At 33.6% G+C, this 20,514-nt stretch overlaps 1 protein-coding gene across 4 annotated transcripts in view; it reads right to left on the bottom strand.

Annotated features, from left to right (window-relative positions):
- The window catches only part of LOC133190567 (multidrug resistance-associated protein 1-like), a 962,792-nt gene that overhangs the window by 313,073 nt on the left and 629,205 nt on the right, over positions 1–20,514 (bottom strand). For all 4 annotated transcript variants that reach the window (XM_061326266.1, XM_061326267.1, XM_061326268.1 and 1 more), the window contains one exon: positions 913–1,153. In XM_061326266.1, the coding sequence (XP_061182250.1) occupies positions 913–1,153 (241 nt within the window). The remainder of the gene's footprint in view (positions 1–912; positions 1,154–20,514) is intronic.

Below are 20,514 nucleotides of genomic sequence, written 5' to 3'. Positions count from 1 at the left end.
CTGGGTCAAACTCCAAGTCAAGGTCAAAAGGTAAAATATGATAGTACCCATGTGAAATATGAAAGCCATAGCTCCAACCAATCAAAAGTTATGGACAATGTTAAAGTTTTTGCCGACAGACAGACGGACGGACAGTGCAAAAACTATATACCCCCAGAATCTTCAATACAGGGGCATAAAAAGAATTGCCATCCATTTCCATAAACCTCCTAGAGGGTCTGGACACAGTTGCATTGTTTATATTTTAAATTTCTGTATTTATTAAAAAAATAACTTCAGTTTAATGAATCAAACTTACATAAATATTATTAGAATTCGATGACAATGACATTCTGCTCTACATCAAGTCAAACATCTGCATTTGTAAACAGAGCATGAGCTCTGTTATTGTCAATGTTTAAGTTTTACCAGGTGTGTTAAATGTTTACTCTCATACATCACTAAGCATAGACTGACAATAAGGGTGAAATGATTTTGCCTTCTTACATTTCTACTCTGAATTTTCTAGATTACCGTATAGTTTTTCTCATTAATAAACAACAAAATTACTGTTTTTCTTAGAAATTAAGGATAAAATTTTCTTAGAAATTACGGATAATATTTACTTTGTTAGAGTACTAGGATATGTGTCAATCAAATGCATCCTGAAATTTGTAGTTTTAATAATCTTCAGATAAAAGAAGTTTCTTAACAAACTTTTATTATATTTCAGCATGAAATGCTCTTGCAACATGTAAGTCATGATATAATACTGAAAATTTTAGAAAATATTAACTTCAAATCTGTGTCCAAGCCCCTTTAATGTTTACAACCCTACCATCATGTTGCACACTTTGACCAGAAAAAAATCAGAAACATTTGGATAAGGTGAGCCTATATGCATATATGTGTACCTCTTAAGAAATATTATACCTTGTAAAATTCCTAAAACTCCATAAATCCCAAGGCGTAGGTTCCTTTGTGAAACATTGATCTCTTTCACTACTGTGCCATTAGTTCCATTTATGTATAGATAAGGATCACCACTCCATTCACTTAGCCATATGTTTGAATAAATGCTGGCAGCATTGTAAAGCACATAAAAAAGAATAGTCACAATACTAAACATTGCTCCAACTGACTTCAGGTACACCCGAAAGACTGCAAACTTTACCTGTTGAATGAAAAGAAATAATGCATAAATATAAAATACCAGAAGAATTTAAAAAGCATACTTTTGTAACAGGAAAGGAGAAAAGGTATGGCTGGACTTGGTATTGAACGAGGCCCCATGCATCACTAGTCAGGTGCTTTACCAACTGAACATTTTTCCGCACAGGACAAACTAACACACACACACACTAACACACAATACACAAGCGCATTACTATATCCCCTCCAACTCTGTTGCAAGGGGATAACTATCCAGACCAATATCCATTGGCCAAACCACCAATTCCTCCCTCCTTAAATTCTCTTCACCCTCAAAGACACAGTTCAAAGCATTTCTGCTCTTGGCAGGACTTTTACCTGTTCAGGGGGGTGTCAACAGCACAAAATTATGTAACAAGGAAGGAGAAAATATACTACTGTACCATGAATTGAACCCAGACCATTAGCTATCCAGGCCAATATCCATTGTAATTACCCAAACCAGTACACAGAGAGCTAAGGATTTTTTTTGAAATTTAATAGAATTAAATTATTATTTATAAACAAGATGTACTTTCTATCTTACTATTAGGTCTTTCCACCTTTCTGTGGAAAGACCTATTGATATTCTTCTGTTTCTTCTTATTTTTTATTATTTTTCCGCCGTGTGATTTTGAGTTTCAAGATCTATCGAAAAGATTTATAGTTCATAAGAATGTACTCCGTAAAAGATTTTTGCAGTTGACCCTGCGTACATGAACTTTGACCCCTCAAAGAGTTATGAACCTTTTTGCAATAAAAGCTTTTTATCGCTACTCCTCCGAAACCGCAAACCCTAGAGTTACGAAACCTTCACCAATGTCTTTGACTACTTGAGAATACTTTTCAATTTTTCATTGCGAAATGATAGATCGAGATATGATAGAACGCTTCCGGTTCCAAAATATGGGCAAATTCCTGATTTTTAAATGGAATGTTGGCCGCAGCAAAACTAAAGAATGACTAAAGGTATGAACAGAAGACTTATTAGAGATTATAGAACATATCTTCTAGATTACCAGAATCGCCTTTTTATGCGTCCTTACTACTTCCGGTCGCTACCGGAAGCGAATTTAAAAAGTCGATTTTTTCAATTTTTTTGTTTTTCAAAATATTTTAATGATATTAGTAGGGTTAATAGAGACTCTTTTCAGAATGCATAATATATAATTTGTTTGAAAATTGATGATAAATATTATAATTATTATTAATATTCTTAGACAAATATTATGCATGCCATATCTCGAGAACTATTCAGTGGTTTTTCGTCAAACTTTCAGGGATAATGCGTTTTAAAAAGCCATTGTTACATTTGAAAGAATTTTGGAAAATTCCCTTCCAGTTCCATGTTATGGGCAATTTCTAAATCAGAACATTTAACACCTCAAATTAAACCTTCGTAAGCATAATGCACAAAAATAGAATTACGACATGCACAGTAAAACACATGTAATGCATTGTACTTCCATGGTAACTATGTAAACAAATGCCATCAATACGGAAGCAAAAAAGAAAAAAGGAGAGAGAGAGAGAGAGGAAGAGAGAAGGGGAAAGAGAGAAAAATTGGCCCCTAAATCGCAAAAAAAACCCCAAAAACAAAAAAAACAAAAACTTTTTTGGAGCTGCGCGAACACCTTTTGAACTCTACAGAGAAACAAGCCCGACAATAAATCTATAGCAAAAGACGAATTTTTGAGTTTTATTTATTTTCTTGCATTTTTCTTCTTCTTCTTCTTTCTTTCTTTTCTTTTGAAAGCCAAATGATATGGAAACATGTTTCTCAAAACTATTCAATTCCGATAACTATGTTGTACAACAATTTTTTTTATTCCTAAATAGGTAGTTTACTGCATACATCTTCATCGGAATTCGTGGCGTAGTGGTTAGCGTGCCTGCCTTTCAAGCTAAGGGTTCCGAGTTCGATCCCAGCTTGAAGACCAGTTTTTCTATTTTTTTTTAATTAGGTCTTTCCACCTTTCTCTGGAAAGACCTCTTGAATTGCTTTTTAGGTCTTTCCACCTTTCTGTGGAAAGACCTCTTGAAATGCTTCCGTTTATTAAGGTCTTCTGTTTCAGACGGAAGACCTTATAGTGATTCTACTGTTTTTTCTTATTAAGGTCTTCCGTTTCAATCGGAAGACCTTATAGTGATTGTATTGTTTATTATTAAGGTCTTCCATTTCAGACGAAAGACCTTATAGTGATTCTACTGTTTCTTCTTTTTATTATTTTTTTTCCCCTTTTCTTTTCCGGGCGATTTCTCAGAGATGGCTGGACGGATTTTCTTGAAATTTTCAGGGATGAAAATACCCACAGGCTGTTTTTTTCATTTTTTCAAAACTCACTTCTGGTCGTCAGATATGTCCGATTTCCGTTTTTTCCAAAAACATTTTGTCCCAGTCATATCTCAGAAACAGTAAGAGATTAAGACACCAAAGTTATATGGTTAATAGATCTTGAGGAGTAGGCAAAACCATTTGGGTCAAGAGCATCAGCCATCACTTCTGGTCACCACAGGAAGTGATAATAGAAATCGAAAATTTCAAGTTTTCTTTTTTGAATCTTTTTTTGCATCATTTTATTGCATTTTATTTGTAGTTTCGAAATATGTTGGTCTCACCGGAAACAAAAACTACAACTTCCGGCTATAAGCGAAAAACTGCATAACTGAGTATTTTACTTTCCCATAAATATTTTTTATAGGTAATGTATTTGAACTGATTTTTGAATATGTTATTCAAGACTGCAAATGTCTAGAGTAACGTCAAATATCTTTGTAAAATTCACTTCCGGTCGCACGTTTAAATGTCTCCAAATTGAAAACTTGTCCGAGTGAGATCTCAGAAACGGTAAGAGATTTAGACACCAAACTTATAGAAGTTTTAGACCTTGAGGGGTAGACAAAACCATTTGGGTTAAGAGCGTCAGCCGTCACTTCCGGTCATAACAGGAAGTGATCAAAGAAATAAAAAATTTCAACTTTTCTCTTTTGGAATAAGACTTACATTCAATAATCCAGAAGTGAAAAAAGAATTAGATAGATTACATGATCAGTACGTACTGGTCCCTGCTGACAAAGCAGGTAACAACATTGTCTTTGTTTGTAAGGCTCATTATATTAAATGTATTTTAGAGGAACTTGGATTTAATTCTACAAGTGGTAATCCAACTTATACTCATAGTTCCCTTTCTAAGGAAGAAATTCTTCAAAATCATATGTCAGTTTTGAATATTTTTAATATTCCAAACAACCAAAATGAATTCGAATTACCATATTTATATTGGATTCCGAAACTTCATAAAAATCCTTAAAAACAAAGATACATAGCGGGTTCCAGTAAATGTTCAACCAAGCCTCTATCTTTACTCCTCACTAAGATATTAACAGTGGTGAAGGAGAAACTTCAAGAGTACTGTGCAACAATATATTCCAGTAGTGGTGTAAATCAGATGTTGATACTTAAAAATTCCATGGAACTTTTGGAAAATTTGAAATCACAAGATTTTACCAAAATCAACAGCTTAAAAACTTACGACTTTTCAACTTTGTACACAACCATTCCCCACGATAAATTAAAGTCCAGGCTTTTTGATATCATTGACAGCTGCTTTTTCAATAAAAATGGAACTCATAAATATACTTACCTTGTCATTGGTCATTTGCAAAATTATTTTGTTAAAAAACATTCTGATTGTTCACACAAGTACTCTGAAGTTGACATTAAAAAGATGCTTGAGTTTCTGATTGACAATATCTATGTGGTTTTTGGAGACCAGGTCTTCCAACAACCTATTGGAATTCCCATGGGTACCAATTGCGCCCCGTTATTAGCAGACCTTTTTTTGTATTCATATGTATGCAGATGTCTAGAGTGACATGAAATATCTTAGTAAAATTCACTTCCAGTCGCGTGTTTTCTTGTCCTCAAAATGAAAAGTTATTTCAGCGAGATCTTGGAAACGGCATGAGAGTAAGACACCAAACTTATAGGAGTAGAAAACATTGGTGAGAAGGCAAAACACATGGGGTTAAAAGCGTCAGCCGTCACTTCCGGTCGTCACAAAATTGTTTGGCAACAGTAAAAGACTGTTGTCTAAAACTTTCAGGAATTAAAGTCAATCATCAGGTCATTTGCATCGTATAAAAATCGTGTGTCATCATTACTTCCGGTCGTGACAGGAAACGAAGCAAAAAAGTATTGTTTTAAGTTATTTGGTTTCTACATAAGTTTTAGGCTAATACCGACATTGGAAAAGACATGTTGATGCAAACAGGAAGTAGTATAACGGAAGACCTTCTCATTACTAGTAATGAGTTTCTAGTTATTATTATTATTTTTTTCCCCTTTTCTTGTCCCCTAGATTTCTCAGAGATGGCTGGACGGATTTTCTTGAAATTTTCAGGGATGATAGAGAGTGAAAATACCCCCAGGCATTTTTTTCATTTTTTCAAGATTTACTTCATGTCGTCAGATATGTCTGATTTCCGTTCTTTTGTCCCAGTCATATCTCAGAAACGGTAAGAGATTAAGACACCAAACTTTTATGGTTAATAGATCTTGAGGAGTAGGCAAAACCAATTGGGTTAAGAGCATCAGCTGTCACTTCCGGTCCTCACAGGAAGTGATAATAGAAATTGAAAATTTCAACTTTTCTTTTTTGAATCTTTTTTTGCATCACGTTATTGCACTTCATTTGTAGTTTCGAAATATGTCAGCCCCACTGGAAACAAAAACGACAACTTCTGGTTATGAGAGAAAAACTACATAATTTGGGTATTTTTCTTTCCCATAAATATCTTTTATAGATAAGGTATTTGAAATGATTTTTATATATGTTATTTAAACTGCAAATGTCTAGAGTAATGTCAAACATCTTAGTGAAATTCACTTCGGGTCGCATGTTTTATTGTCCGCAAAATGAGAACTTGTCTGAGTGATATCTCAGAAACAGTAAGAGATTAAGACACCAAACTTACAAGAGTAATACACCTTAACTAGTATGTGAAACCGTTTGGGTTAATTGCGTCAGTTGTAACTTCCGGTCATGAGACGAAGTGATCAAAGAAATAAAAATTTTTAACCTTTTTCTTTTGAAATAAGACTTGCATCATATAATTCATTTGTATCTTTTTTAAAGATTCGATTTGTGTTGGACCCACCCAAAACAAACAAAAAACGACAACTTCCGGTTATAAGAGAAAAACTGTGTAATAGAGATTTTTAACTTTCCCATAAATATTGCTTATAGATAAAGTTCTTTGAATGATTTTTATACATGTTATTGAGACTGCAGTTGTCTAGAGTGACGTCAAACATCTTAGTAAAATTCATTTCCGGTCGTGCGTTTTCCCGTCCTCAAATTGAGATTTTGTTCACCTAATTGCTCAGCACCAGTAAACGACTGAGGTCTAAAACTTTCAGGACTGATAGTCAGTCATCAGTTTATCTACATCATGTGAAAATCATACGTTGCCATCACTTCCGGTCGTGACAGGAAGCGATGCAAAAAAGTGAATTTTTCAATTTTTTTTTCTTTCTAAAGAAATATTAGGGTAATGCGGGTGATAGATAGACCATGACATTGCAATTATTTTCACCGGAAGTGCCGGCAGAAAAACCGGAAGTTGTCTCAAACATCAGTAGGTTTCACGGAAACTTTTAGGGATGATCAATTGTGAATAATTTATGTGTAGAATGAACATTTTATTTGTTTGGAGTAATTTCAGTCATGATGAAGTAGAAAAAAAGTAAAGAGTTATTTCCTTTTTCATGACGTTTGACCTTGAACTTTGATGACCTTTGACCAAAAGGTCAGAATCAATAATTAATGTACTCCTCTTTTCAAAAAAAAAAAAAATTCAAACCAATAGCAATAACAACCTAGAATATTTCTCTACAACTCATACAACATCTCGGATCGACATAAAATTTTGGTTAAGTGCAGAAGAAACCTAAAAGAAAGTTTCCTGAAAGATTGACAGTGAATCTCTAAAGTATAAAGAAATTATGAATGTTAACGGCAAACACTACATCTTTTTTTATATCTCAAATTTAGGTGCCAATGAATATAAAAATTAATTAAAGCTTTTCTCGGTTATTTCTTCAATTGTTATGAATAGCAGTCGATTCTCTTGATATGATATGATATTTTAACACCAAGCATTCTTGCTTTCTCTAGTATGTGGAATTTATTTAAATTTTATTTAGAATTAATTCTAATCGAATGAATGTCGAAAACAGCAATTTTTTCCTAGCAAATAAATTTTCACACTCTCATTGACACATTTTTCTTCCTAAAATGCATATCTGAAATTTTGATTCATGCTACTTACAATTAATTCAATCCACACAGAGATGCTTATTTTAATCTTACTTATTATTTCAGGATATTCAGTCACATCCGAACCCGATCCGAATTTTCATATATTTGTAAACAAAGTCTCGACACTGCAGTTCTAATGAATCAAAGGCTCTGAATGATTAACTCAATGCATTCCAATTATAGACAAACAAAAATAATTTTTTAAACAGAAAATCTGCATTTGTATTATACACCAATCGTGTTTCTCAATCTATTCAATACTGATTACTACATTCCATAACAAACAAAAGAACACGTGCTTTTACTCCTATTTATTCCTAAACAATTAATTTACTACCTCCATTTTCATCGGAATACTTGGTCTAATGGTTAGCGCGCCTGCCTTACAAACCAAAGGTTATGAGTTCGATCTCTGCTGGGAGAACATTGTTTCTTTTTTTTTTGTTGTTGCATTTTCAGCTTTTTTTCAAACCAATTGACAAAAGAATCAAGAAAACGGAAGACCTGTTATTGATTAGGCAATAAGTATCTAGTTATTATTAAAGGTCTTCCATTTCAGACGGAAGACCTTGTAGTGAATCTACTGTTTTTTCTTATTATTAAGGTCTTCCTTCTTCACGGAAGACCTTATAGTGATTCTACCGTTTCTTATTATTAAGGTCTTCCGTCTTCACCGATTTTGTGCACGTGAGTTCTCGGAAACGGCTTGCTCGATTTTCATGTAACTTTCAGGTCTGATAGAACATCAAAAAATCTAGATATATCTTTTTTCGTTTTGATGACGTCACTTCCGGTTCGGAGATTTCCGTATTTTCGTGAATTTTAGAGTGTTAGTTTGTCCGCGAGTTTTCTAAAAAATGGCTTAAGATAGAAAGATTCTCAGCGACGATAGGGCAATATATGTAGATGTGACAAACGCATTTCATTTTCACCGGGAGTACTGCACGCCAACGCTCGCTATGGTCCGAAAAATAGCTTATCCAGAATTTCCAAATTTCTAACACTTTTTCAACAATATCTATTTACCTGTAAAGATTTTGTTAAAACATATAGAACAAAAGTAGTGCAGAATTACAAGATCTTTCTGACGATATCATTGAAAAGGGGCTGGTCCCTAAAATAAGGGGTCTAGAGGGGCCGAAAGTTTTCTCTTAATATCTCAAAAAGTATTAAGAATTTGTAATACATCAAAGAAGCAAAGTTGTTCAAAATGACAAGTAGGAGCTAGTGAGACCGTCAAAAGACGTCCAATGACGTCACTTCCGGCCAAACAGGAAGTAGTCAAAAATTGTTTATTTTCACAGATATTGGCATGAATTTGAATTATACATGTCACAGAGGACGTCTGACTGTATTTCCGATCAAGGAACGTCACTTTCGTCCACTTCCGGTTGAACCGGAAGTAGCCCGAAATGACTTATTTTTGCAGATATTACATAAAATCAAATGATTTACCTCACCCAACACTTCCGACCTAATTTTTTTGGTCGATTGGCGTCACTTCAGGTCAAACCGGAAGTAGACTTAAATTGCTTTATTTTGCGAAAATCAGCCTAGATTTCAATCTGAATGATATACTAAATACTGATCAACATCATTTTTGGTTTAAAGGCCTTCTTTTTAACACATGGTTTATCTTCCTTTACCCATCTTACAAGCAGGGATACTGAGAATCGGACGGAAGACCTACTTGTTGCTTTGCAACGAGCTTTGCTCTAGTTTTTATTCTTATTTTTCCTTCCATTTTTTTGTGCACGAGTTTTCTCAAAAAATATTCAGTGGTTTTCAGTGATTTTTTCCAGGGATAATGGACATTATTATGAACTTTGTGCATTTGAGGAGAAAATTTAAAAATTCTCTTTCTCTTCCATGTAATGGCCAATTTTCTGATTTTTAATTGGATTTTTGTCCTCCTATCTCCTCTAAAACGGTTAGAGATATGAACTGGAGACATTCAAAGATGATAGAGCATGACATGTAGATGTTCTGACGAATTATTTGAGCGTCGTCGATGCTTCCGGTCACCACAGAAACGAATTTCAAAAGTTGATTTTTTCAACTTTTTTGTTTTTCAATTTTTTTTCCTTTGATATTATTAGGGTTAATAGAAGCACTTCTAAAAATGCTTAATATATAATTTGTTTTAAAATTGATAAATTCAAACTCTAGATATTTGCATTTTAAAATTTGAAGTGGAGTCAAAATAGCGGCAGTCTCCGTAAACTCCGACGAGCTGGTCGGAGTTATCGGAGACAGTCGAATGTCTTGTTGAATGAAACTAGCATAAGGATCAATGAAATGTACAGGAATTATTGGATCTGGCATATTTTGGAAATGGATAATTTGTCTTTGAAAACATAAATACTCTGACGTCCAAATGCAATAAAATTAGTAATTTGTACGGTACATACAATAATACATATGATGATGGAAACCATTCAATAGAACATACATTTCATAGAAAAGTGCGAAGATTTACTCGTGATGTTTGGCGCGAAATAATGTATCGTGTCCCCCCTTTCATAGTAGACAAATGGTCCGATACAGAAGTGAAGAAAAAGATTACACGGACATGTCTGTATGAAATACATGTATATGGAATTGCATGGAATAAAAAGTTGAATACATAAAGAATACAGGAAGTAAACAGCATCATCAGTTCATCATTAATAGATTATTTCTTCTGCTAACAGTCATTGTTTAAACTCAAGTAACGAATTCCAATGTGAATTTGCTCGCACAAAAATTTGGCTAGCTATCTCTCATTCTATAATTCCGCACTATATTAAAAAAAAACTTTGATGCTTGTTTCTTCAGGCAATGATTGAAAATAAAAATCGATTATGGATTGTAAAATTGGTGTAGTGGTACTCATATTGAATTTTCATGCAGGCGATCTGGGTTTAATCCCGATTATGTCTGAATTTTCTTTCTCATTTTCTAGCTTAAATTTACGTTTTCATCTTTATTGATGATATTTAGCGGTTTTTTTCCTGTGTGAATTCTGCGCTATTTTCATTTTTTAAAACAAATCTTTAAAATCCTTGTATTTTGAAAGACCCGTGTAATATTTTAGGTGTCTTTACTACGATCAAGAGTTGTTAAAAATTATGTGATTTTAGGGGTGGGTGGGTGGGATTTTAGTCGATCAACATTAAAACAGTGGTGTTTGACATCACAATAGCAGCATGTCTTTTTAATTTTTTTTTATATATGGGTTTGCAGAATACTTTTCCACTAATGTGCATGCATGCACTTGAGATATAAAAGTCCATATGTTAGCAGCTAAAGATGCATAACATATTACAAATTGGAGATGTTCCAATAATTTGCAAAAAAAACAAAACAAAACAAAAACTAGATGCTGTCATAAGACAGGAATACCCGCACATATGTGTTTGCCTCTAAACTCCCACTCCTGCCTAGATAATGAACCTACAATATATTTTTATAACCTACATAAAATAGATTCATGCAATAAATTGAGTAAAAAATGCATAGCAGGACATATGGCCGATAGGCATTTCAAATAATGAATTTATCAAATTTACCAGTCTGAAATTTAAGATTTATTTTAAGAAAGTTTTTTTTATTGGATTTTTTTTTTCCGTTTGAAAAAAAATCATTTTATGTTTGGAATTTGATAAATCTGTTCATGTCGTTGCAAAACAAAAAAATAATACTTTATAGTGTATAACAACTTGATAAAATTGAAAATTTTAGATGTAAAAACATTTTTTGAAAAAAAAAAAAAATCACTATTCAGTATATAAAGGGGGGGGGGGGGGGTTACTTTCCAAACTCACCTGGGTGACCCCAATTGACTTCGTCCAAATACACATTCCAAATTCATTTGATTTCCTGTCATATTTGCCTTGACTACCCCTCTTTGGAAAATTTCTAGATGGCGTTTTTTTTAAACGTCCTGAAGTTACAAGCACCCTTTCCGACAACAGTGATACTAGTATTACCATGCTCTTTGATTTTCACGCACATGGTGTTTTTGTGAAGTATTGATATTTCATATAGGCAAGTTATTTGTGGTGTTAAGTGAATTTTGTTGAAAGTGGATTTACTTGGATTTATTGACTAAAGTCTAGCTATCAGGGCATACATTCACTGTATGTCTGAGAGAGGAATGAACGATAACTCTGCATGGGAGACTGCATACAGTTAAGTAGAACTACCTCAAATGAAATCTTAAATCTTTTATGAGTTGCTGAATAATTTTGAAGAATTGATATGAATATTTTTACATTTTAAGTTGTTTTACTTTCTTTTATCAATCAAAATTTCCCAATCAAGATTTTATCAGAAATTTAACAGAAGACCTACTCGTTGCTCGCAACGAGATCTCATCTAGTTAAGGTCTTCTAACTTCCTTCGGAAGACCTTATTGCTTTCCATCTGATTTCTATTATTAAGGTCTTCTGTCTTCACGGAAGACCTTATAGTGATTCTACTGTTTCTTCTTATTAAGGTCTTCCGTTTCAGACGGAAGACCTTATAGTGATTCTACTGTTTTTTTCTTATTAAGGTCTTCCGTTTCAGACGGAAGACCTTATAGTGATTCTACTGTTTCTTTTTATTATTATTTTTTTTTTCCCCTTTTCTTGTCGGAGCGTTTTCTCAGAGATGGCTGGACGGATTTTCTTGAAATTTTCAGGGATGATAGAGAATGAAAATACCCCTAGGCGTTTTTTTCATTTTTTCAAAATTCACTTCCGGTCGTCAGATATGTCCGATTTCCGTTTTTTTCAAAAATATTTTGTCCCAGTCATATCTCAGAAAAGGTAAGAGATTAAGACACCAAACCTATACGGTTAATAGATCTTGAGGAGTAGGCAAAACCATTTGGGTTAAGAGCGTCAGCCGTCACTTCCGGTCGTCACAGGAAGTGATCAAAGAAATCGAAATTTTCAACTTTTCTTTTTTGATTTTTTTCTTTCATTACATTGTTGCATCTTATTTGTAGATTCGAAATATGTTAGTCTTACCGGAACCAAAAACGTCAACTTCCGGCTATAAGTGAAAAACTGCATAATTTGAGTATTTTACTTTCCCATAAATATTTTTTATACATAATGTATTTGAACTGATTTTTGAATATGTTATCAAGACTGCAAATGTCTAGAGTAACGTCAAATATCTTTGTAAAATTCACTTCCGGTCGCGCGTTTAAATGTCCGCAAAATGAGAACTTGTCCGAGTGAGATCTCAGAAACGGTAAGAGATTTAGACACCAAACTGATAAGAGTATTAAACCTTGAGAAGTAGACAAAACAATTTGGCTTAAGAGCGTCAGTCGTCACTTCCGGTCGTCACAGGAAGTGATCAAAGAAATCGAAAATTTCAAATTTTCTCTTTTGAAATAAGACTTGCATCATATAATTGTATCTTTTTCACAGTTACGAGATGTCTTGGTTCCACCGGAAACAAAAAACGACAACTTTCGGTTTTAAGAGAAAAACTACATAATAGGGGTTTTGAATTTCCCCCAACATATCGCTTATAGATAGAGTTCTTTAAATGATTTTTATATATGTTATTGAGACTGCAGTTGTCTAGATTGACATGAAATATCTTAATAAAATTCACTTCCGGTCGCGTGTTTTCTTGTCCACAAAATGAAAAGTTATTTCAGCGAGATCTCGGAAACGGCATGAAAGTAAAACACCAAACTTGTAGGAGTAATAAAACTTGGTGAGAAGGCAAAACACATAGGGTTAAAAGCGTCAGCCGTCATTTCCGGTCATCACAGGAAGTGATCGAAGAAATCGAAAATTTCAACTTTTCTTTTTAAAATTAAAATTTTCATCACTTTATTGCTTCCCTTTCGCTGTTTTAAAATATGTTAAATTCCACCGGAAAAAAACTTTAAACTTCCGGTTTTAAAAGATAAACTACGTTATTTCGTGGTTTAGCTTTCTCATAAATATCACTTATAGATAAGTAATTGAAATGTTTTTTTTTTTTTTTTTTTTTTTTTTTTTTTACATATGCTGTAGATACTGCAAAAGTCAAGAGAAAATTCAGAGATTTTTATTCAGTTCACTTCCGGTCGTGTGTTTTCTTGTCCTCAAAATTAGAATTTGTTCTCACAATTGTTCGGCAACAGTAAAAGACTGAACTCTAAAACTTTCAGGACTTATAGTCAGTCATCAGTTCATTTGCTTGGTGTAAAAATCGTGTGTCGTCATTACTTCCGGTCGTGAGAGGAAACGAAGCAAAAAAGTATATTTTAAGTTATTTGGTTTCTACATAAGTTTTAGGCTAATACCGACGTTGGAAAAGACATGTTCATGCAAACAGGAAGTCGTATAACGGAAGACCTTCTCATTACTAGTAATGAGTTTCTAGTATTCTTAATATTATTGTATAGACGAAATTTTGTATAGGACTTTGTCCGCTCCATTTCTTTAGAACAGCTTAACATATGAAAGTTAACTCTGTCAGATATCATAGATAATGACTTGTAGATGTCACCATGAACATTTTTTCCGTCGTCAATACTTCCGGTCGTCACAGAAAGTGGATTAAAAAATCGATTTTTTCAATTTCTTCGTCTTTCTAACTTCTTTTTCCTGTAATATTCATAGGGTTTGTAAAGGGCGCTCTTTGAAGATTTTACGTATTACCAGTTTCTTGATAGGATTAAGAAGGAATTAAATATCTTTAACTATCTTAGAATTTCCGAAAACGTAGAACCAACGTTTCTTAAACACTACAAAATATTGATTTTTTCCACGTATATATAGTTTGCGGGGACTGCTCAGTGCTCATTCACGTAGGAGGTGGTATAGAGTTAACACCTACCTGGTGATTGGGATAGGCCAGAAAAACCTTCCTGTTGCCATGGAAACGAGTTTATATTAAATAAAAATGGTTGTATATGATATGTGTGTGCATTTTATTTGCCCCTCTTTTATTTTTTGGCAACTGTAGAAGACATTGTCATCTTTACCGACCCCCCCCCCCCCCCCCTTTCACTTTTTCGCTTTTATGTTATGGATTCTTAATAAAATGACCTTGACCTTCATATCACAAGCAACTCTTCTTGAAGTTTTCAAAATGATACGGCTTAATTCTTTCTACAAAATAATGGTAATTTACATGTGTATGTTCAAGACCCCCCCCCCCCCTTCCTCGAAGCAACCAGGTAGAATACAAAGATATAAAATTCAAAACTTATAAGGAACTTCTTAAGAGTTTCATTAATAAAATTCAGTTCCCCTGATGTGAGTTGATGTTTTGCTACCATTCATTCTTCTTCTGTTTTGTCTATAGAATTTATAATTATTTTATTTAGAATTAATTTATCTTTAGAAAGTAGTGATTGTCAGCTGCATTCATTAGCATTTCGCGTTTTCTTGTATATCTATTACTTGCATATTAATCATTTCATTTAATAATATTTAAAAGTATTAAAACTTCATTTCTATTAAATTTTAATAATTTGTAAATCCTTGGATCCGCTCCTGCAGGTGCGCGAAAGCCTCATCACTACTTTAAACAAATTATTCATCACGCCGAAAATGTTCATGATTCCGCTAAACTTAGAAAGTTTACACATAGTTTATCATCTCATAAACAACCATCAGCCCTGTCCAATGCAGAAATGCTCGAATTGAAGGGGAAAATTCGGGAATTGTTTTGCGTCAGCCATGTTTTGACGTGAACCTTACACGGCATTCTCTTATTAAGGTCTTCCGTCTCCAACGGAAGACCTTATTGTTTTCGTTCGGTTTCTTTTTCCCTATTATTATTAAGGTCTTCCGTCTCCAACGGAAGACCTTATTGTTTTCGTTCGGTTTCTTTTTCCCTATTCTTATTCTTATTATTATTATTAAGGTCTTCCGTCTCCAACGGAAGACCTTATTGTTTTCGTTCGGTTTCTTTTTCCCTATTCTTATTATTATTATTATTATTAAGGTCTTCCGTCTCCAACGGAAGACCTTATTGTTTTCGTTCGGTTTCTTTTTCCCTATTCTTATTATTATTATTATTATTATTTTTCTTCCAACCGATTTTGTGCACGCGATTTTTCAGAAACGGCTTGGCCGATTTACATCAAACTTTCAGATGTGAAAGATAATCAACTGATCTTGATAGGTTTTTTTGTTTTTTGATGACGTCACTTCCGGTCGTGAGATATCGACGATTTTCTGATTTTCAGAGGGTCGGCTTGTCCTGGGGTGTTCTCCTAAACGAATAGAGATAAAGGGATAAGATTTTCAGTGAAGATAGAGGAAAGATTGTAGATGTGCCATTTCGCATCTATATGTTTCCAGCTCAAAAGGCGCTGAAGCTCGCCTGAGCTCGAAAAATAGGCTCACAAGCATCTCGCAAAATTTGACACGTTTTCTTTTGTATCTTTTTACCTGTAAATATTTTGTTAAAACATATATTACAAAAGATGCACAAAATGACAAGACGTTTCATTTGCTATCAAGAAAAAGGGGCTGATCCCTCAAATTAGGGGCTCAGAGGGGCCAAAAGTCTTTCATATATAACTTTTCAACAATCAAAATTTTGTTATCAATTACTGAAGCAGAAATGTTCATCTTAAGGATTTGTAACTATATATTATAAAATGAGGATCATATATTGTGTAATAAGGGGCCAAAAGGGGCCAGAATGCTAAATCTTTGACGCTTGATATCTCGAAAAGGGGAAATATTTTGATAAGCAAAATTGAACAAAAGATGTTCAGAATAATCTTCTCAACAACGTACACCCTTTTAATTTTTGCAAGACATCCCCTTTAAGGACTTGGAGGGCTGGCCCCTAAATATTGTTATTCTTAATATCTCTTAAACGAAAGGAAATTTTTGAATAGTTGTTGAACAAAAAATCTTCAAAATCACAAGACCTTTTATTTGATATCAAGAAAAAGGGGCTGACCCCTCAAATTAGGGGCTCAGAAGGGCCAAAAGTCTTTCATCTATAACTTTTTAATGATCAATATTTTGTTATAAATTACTGAAGCAAAAATGTTCATCTTAACATTCTGCAACTATGTATTATAAAATTAGGATCATATGTTACGTAATAAGGGGCCATAAGGGGCCAGAATGCAAAATCTTTGAAACTTGATATCTCGAAAAGGGGAAATATTTTGATAAGCAATATTGAACAAAAGATGTTCAGAATAATGTTCTAAACAATATACACCCTTTTAATTTTCGCAGGACATCCCCATTAAGGACTTGGAGGACTGGCCCTTAAATATTGTTATTCTAAATATCTCTTAAACGAAAGGAAATTTTTGAATAGTTGTTGAACAAAAAATCTTCAAAATCACAAGACCTTTTATTTGATATCAAGAAAAAGGGGCTGACCCCTCAAATTAGGGGCTCAGAAGGGCCAAAAGTCTTTCATCTATAACTTTCTAATGATCAATATTTTGTTATAAATTACTGAAGCAAAAATGTTCATCTTAACATTCTGCAACTATGTATTATAAAATTAGGATCATATGTTACGTAATAAGGGGCCATAAGGGGCCAGAATGCAAAATCTTTGACACTTGATATCTCGAAAAGGGGAAATATTTTGATAAACAATATTGAACAAAAGATGTTCAGAATAATGTTCTAAACAATATACACCCTTTTAATTTTTGCAAGACATCCCCATTAAGGACTTGGAGGGCTGGCCACTAAATATTGTTATTCTAAATATCTCTTAAACGAAAGGAAATTTTTGAATAGTTGTTGAACAAAAAATCTTCAAAATCACAAGACCTTCTATTTGATATCAAGAAAAAGGGACTGACCCCTCAAATTAGGGGCTCAGAAGGGCCAAAAGTCTTTCATCTATAACTTTTTAATGATCAATATTTTGTTATAAATTACTGAAGCAAAAATGTTCATCTTAACATTCTGCAACTATGTATTATAAAATTAGGATCATATGTTACGTAATAAGGGGCCATAAGGGGCCAGAATGCAAAATCTTTGACACCTGATATCTCGAAAAGGGGAAATATTTTGATAAACAATATTGAACAAAAGATGTTCAGAATAATGTTCTAAACAATATACACCCTTTTAATTTTTGCAAGACAACCCCATTAAGGACTTCGAAGGCTGGCCCCTAAATATTGTTATTCTATATATCTCTTAAACGAAAGGAAATTTCTGAATAGTTGTTGAACAAAAAATCTTCAAAATCACAAGACCTTTTATTTGATATCAAGAAAAAGGGACTGACCCCTCAAATTAGGGGCTCAGAAGGGCCAAAAGTCTTCCATCTATAACTCTTTGATAATGTTAGATAAATCAAAAGAATGAAATCTAATGAGGGAAGTCTATATATTATTATCTTTTAATAAAGATCATAGTCAAAATCTTATCTCATCTTATCGGAAAATCGGACGGAAGACCTACTCGTTGCTCGCAACGAGATCTCATCTAGTATTCTTAATATTTATTATTATTATTATTATTTTTTTTTTCCTTTTCTATTTTTCACGATTTCTCAGAGATGGCTGGACGGATTTTCTTGAAATTTTCAGGGATAATAGAGAATGAAAATACCTACAAATGTATCTTTGAATTTTTTCAAAATTCACTTCCGATCGTCAGATATGTCCGATTTCCGTTTTTTTCAGAAATATTTTGTCCGAGTCATATCTCAGAAACGGTAAGAGATTAAGACACCAAACTTATATGAGTAATAGATCTTGAGGAGTAGGCAAATCCATTTGGGTTAAGAGCGTCAGCCGTCACTTCCGGTTGTCACAGGAAGTGATCAAAGAAATCGAAAATTTCAACTTTTCTTTTTTGAATCTTTTTTTGCATCACATTATTGCATCTTATTTGTAGTTTCGAAATATGTTGGTCCTACCGGAAACAAAAACGTCAACTTCCGGCTATAAGTGAAAAACTGCATAATTTGAGTATTTTACTTTCCCATAAATATTTTTTATAGACAATGTATTTGAACTGATTTTTGAATATGTTATAAAGACTGCAAATGTCTAGAGTAACGTCAAATATCTTTGTAAAATTCACTTCCGGTCGCGCGTTTAAATGTCCGCAAAATGAGAACTTGTCCGAGTGATATCTCAGAAACGGTAAGAGATTTAGACACCAAACTTATAGGAGTATTAGACCTTGAGGAGTAGACAAAACCATTTGGGTTAAGAGCGTCAGTCGTCACTTCCGGTAGTCACAGGAAGTGATCAAAGAAATAAAAAATTTCAACTTTTCTCTTTTGGAATAAGACTTGCATCATATAATTGTATCTTTTTCACAGTTACGATATGTGTTGGTCCCACCGGAAACAAAAACGACAACTTCCGGTTATAAGAGAAAAACTACATAATAGGTGTTTTTAATTTTCCCCAACATATCGCTTATAGACAGAGTTCTTTAAATGTTTTTATAGATGTTATTGAGACTGCAGATGTCTAGAGTGACGTGAAATATCTTAGTAAAATTCACTTCCGGTCGCGTGTTTTCTTGTCCTCAAAATGAAAACTTATTTCAGAAAGATCTCGGAAACGACATGAGATTAAGACACTAAACTTATAGGAGTAATAAACCTTGGTTAGTAGGCAAAACATATAGGGTTAAACGCGTAAGCCGTCACATCCGGTCGTCACAGGAAGTGATCAAAGAAATCAAACATTTCAACTTTTTTTTTTAAATTAAAACTTGCATCACTTTATTGCTTCTCTTTCGCTGTTTTGAAATATGTTAGATTCTATCGGAAACAAAAACGTAAAACTTCCGGTCTTAAGAGATAAACTACGTTTTTTCGTGGTTTAACTTTCTCATAAATATCACTTATATATAAGTATTTGAAATGTTTTTTACATATACTGTAGATACTGCAAAAGTCAAGAGAAAATTCAGAGATTTTTATTCAGTTCACTTCTGGTCGTGTGTTTTCCTGTCCTCAAAATTAGAATTTGTTCTCACATTTGTTCGGCAACAATAATAGACTGAAGTCTAAAACTTTCAGGACTTATAGTCAGTCATCAGTTCATTTGCATCGTGTAAAGATCGTGTGTCGTCATTACTTCCGGTCGTGACAGGAAACGAAGAAAAAAGTAATTTTTTCAGTTAGTTTGTTTCTACATAAATTTTAGGCTAATACCGACGTTGGAAAAGACATGTTGATGCAAACAGGAAGTAGTATAACGGAAGACCTTCTCATTACTAGTAATGAGTTTCTAGTATTCTTAATATTATTGTATAGACGAAATTTGGTAAAGGACTATGTCCGCTCCATTTCTCCAGAACAGCTTAAGATATGAAAGTTAACTTTGTCAGATATCATAGATAATGACTTGTAGATGTCACCATGAATATTCTTTCCGTCGTCATTACTTCCGGTCGTCACAGAAATTGGATTAAAAAGTCGATTTTTTCTATTTCTTCGTCTTTCTAACTTCTTTTTTCTGTAATATTCATAGGGTATGTAAAGGCCCCTCTTTGAAGATTTTACGTATTACCAGTTTCCTGATAGGATTAAGAAGGAATTAAATATCTTTAAATATCTTAGAATTTCCGAAAACGTAGGACCAACGTTTCTTAAACACTACAGAATATTGATTTTTCCCCCGTATATATAGTTTGCGAGGACTGCTCAGTGCTCATTTACGTAGGAACTGGTGTAGAGTTAAAACCTACTGGGTGATTGGGATAGGCCAGAAAAACCTTGCCGTTGCCATGGAAACGAGTTTATATTAAATAAAAACGGTTGTATATGATATGTGTGTGCATTTTATTCGCCCCTATTTTTGTCAACTGTAGAAGACATTGCCATCTTTACACCCCCCCCCCCTTTTTCTCTTTTTCGCTTTTATGTTTTGCATTCTTTATAAAATGACCTTGACTTTCATATCACAAGCAACTCTTCTTGACGTTTTTAAAATTATAAGCCTTAATTCTTTCTACAAAGTAATGCTAATTTACATGTTTATGTTCAAGACCCCCCCCCCTCTTTCCTCGAAGCAACCAGGTAGAATACACAGATATAAAATTTACAACTTATAAGGAACTTCTTA

Source organism: Saccostrea echinata, unplaced genomic scaffold (genome assembly GCF_033153115.1).
Source record: "Saccostrea echinata isolate AGI-Se365-2 ecotype Australia unplaced genomic scaffold, CSIRO_AGI_Sech_v1 ptg000022l, whole genome shotgun sequence".
Classification (NCBI taxonomy): Eukaryota; Metazoa; Mollusca; class Bivalvia; order Ostreida; family Ostreidae; genus Saccostrea; species Saccostrea echinata.
The sequence above is the reverse complement of the archived record's forward strand: the minus strand, read 5'-3'. Positions and strand labels throughout refer to the sequence as shown.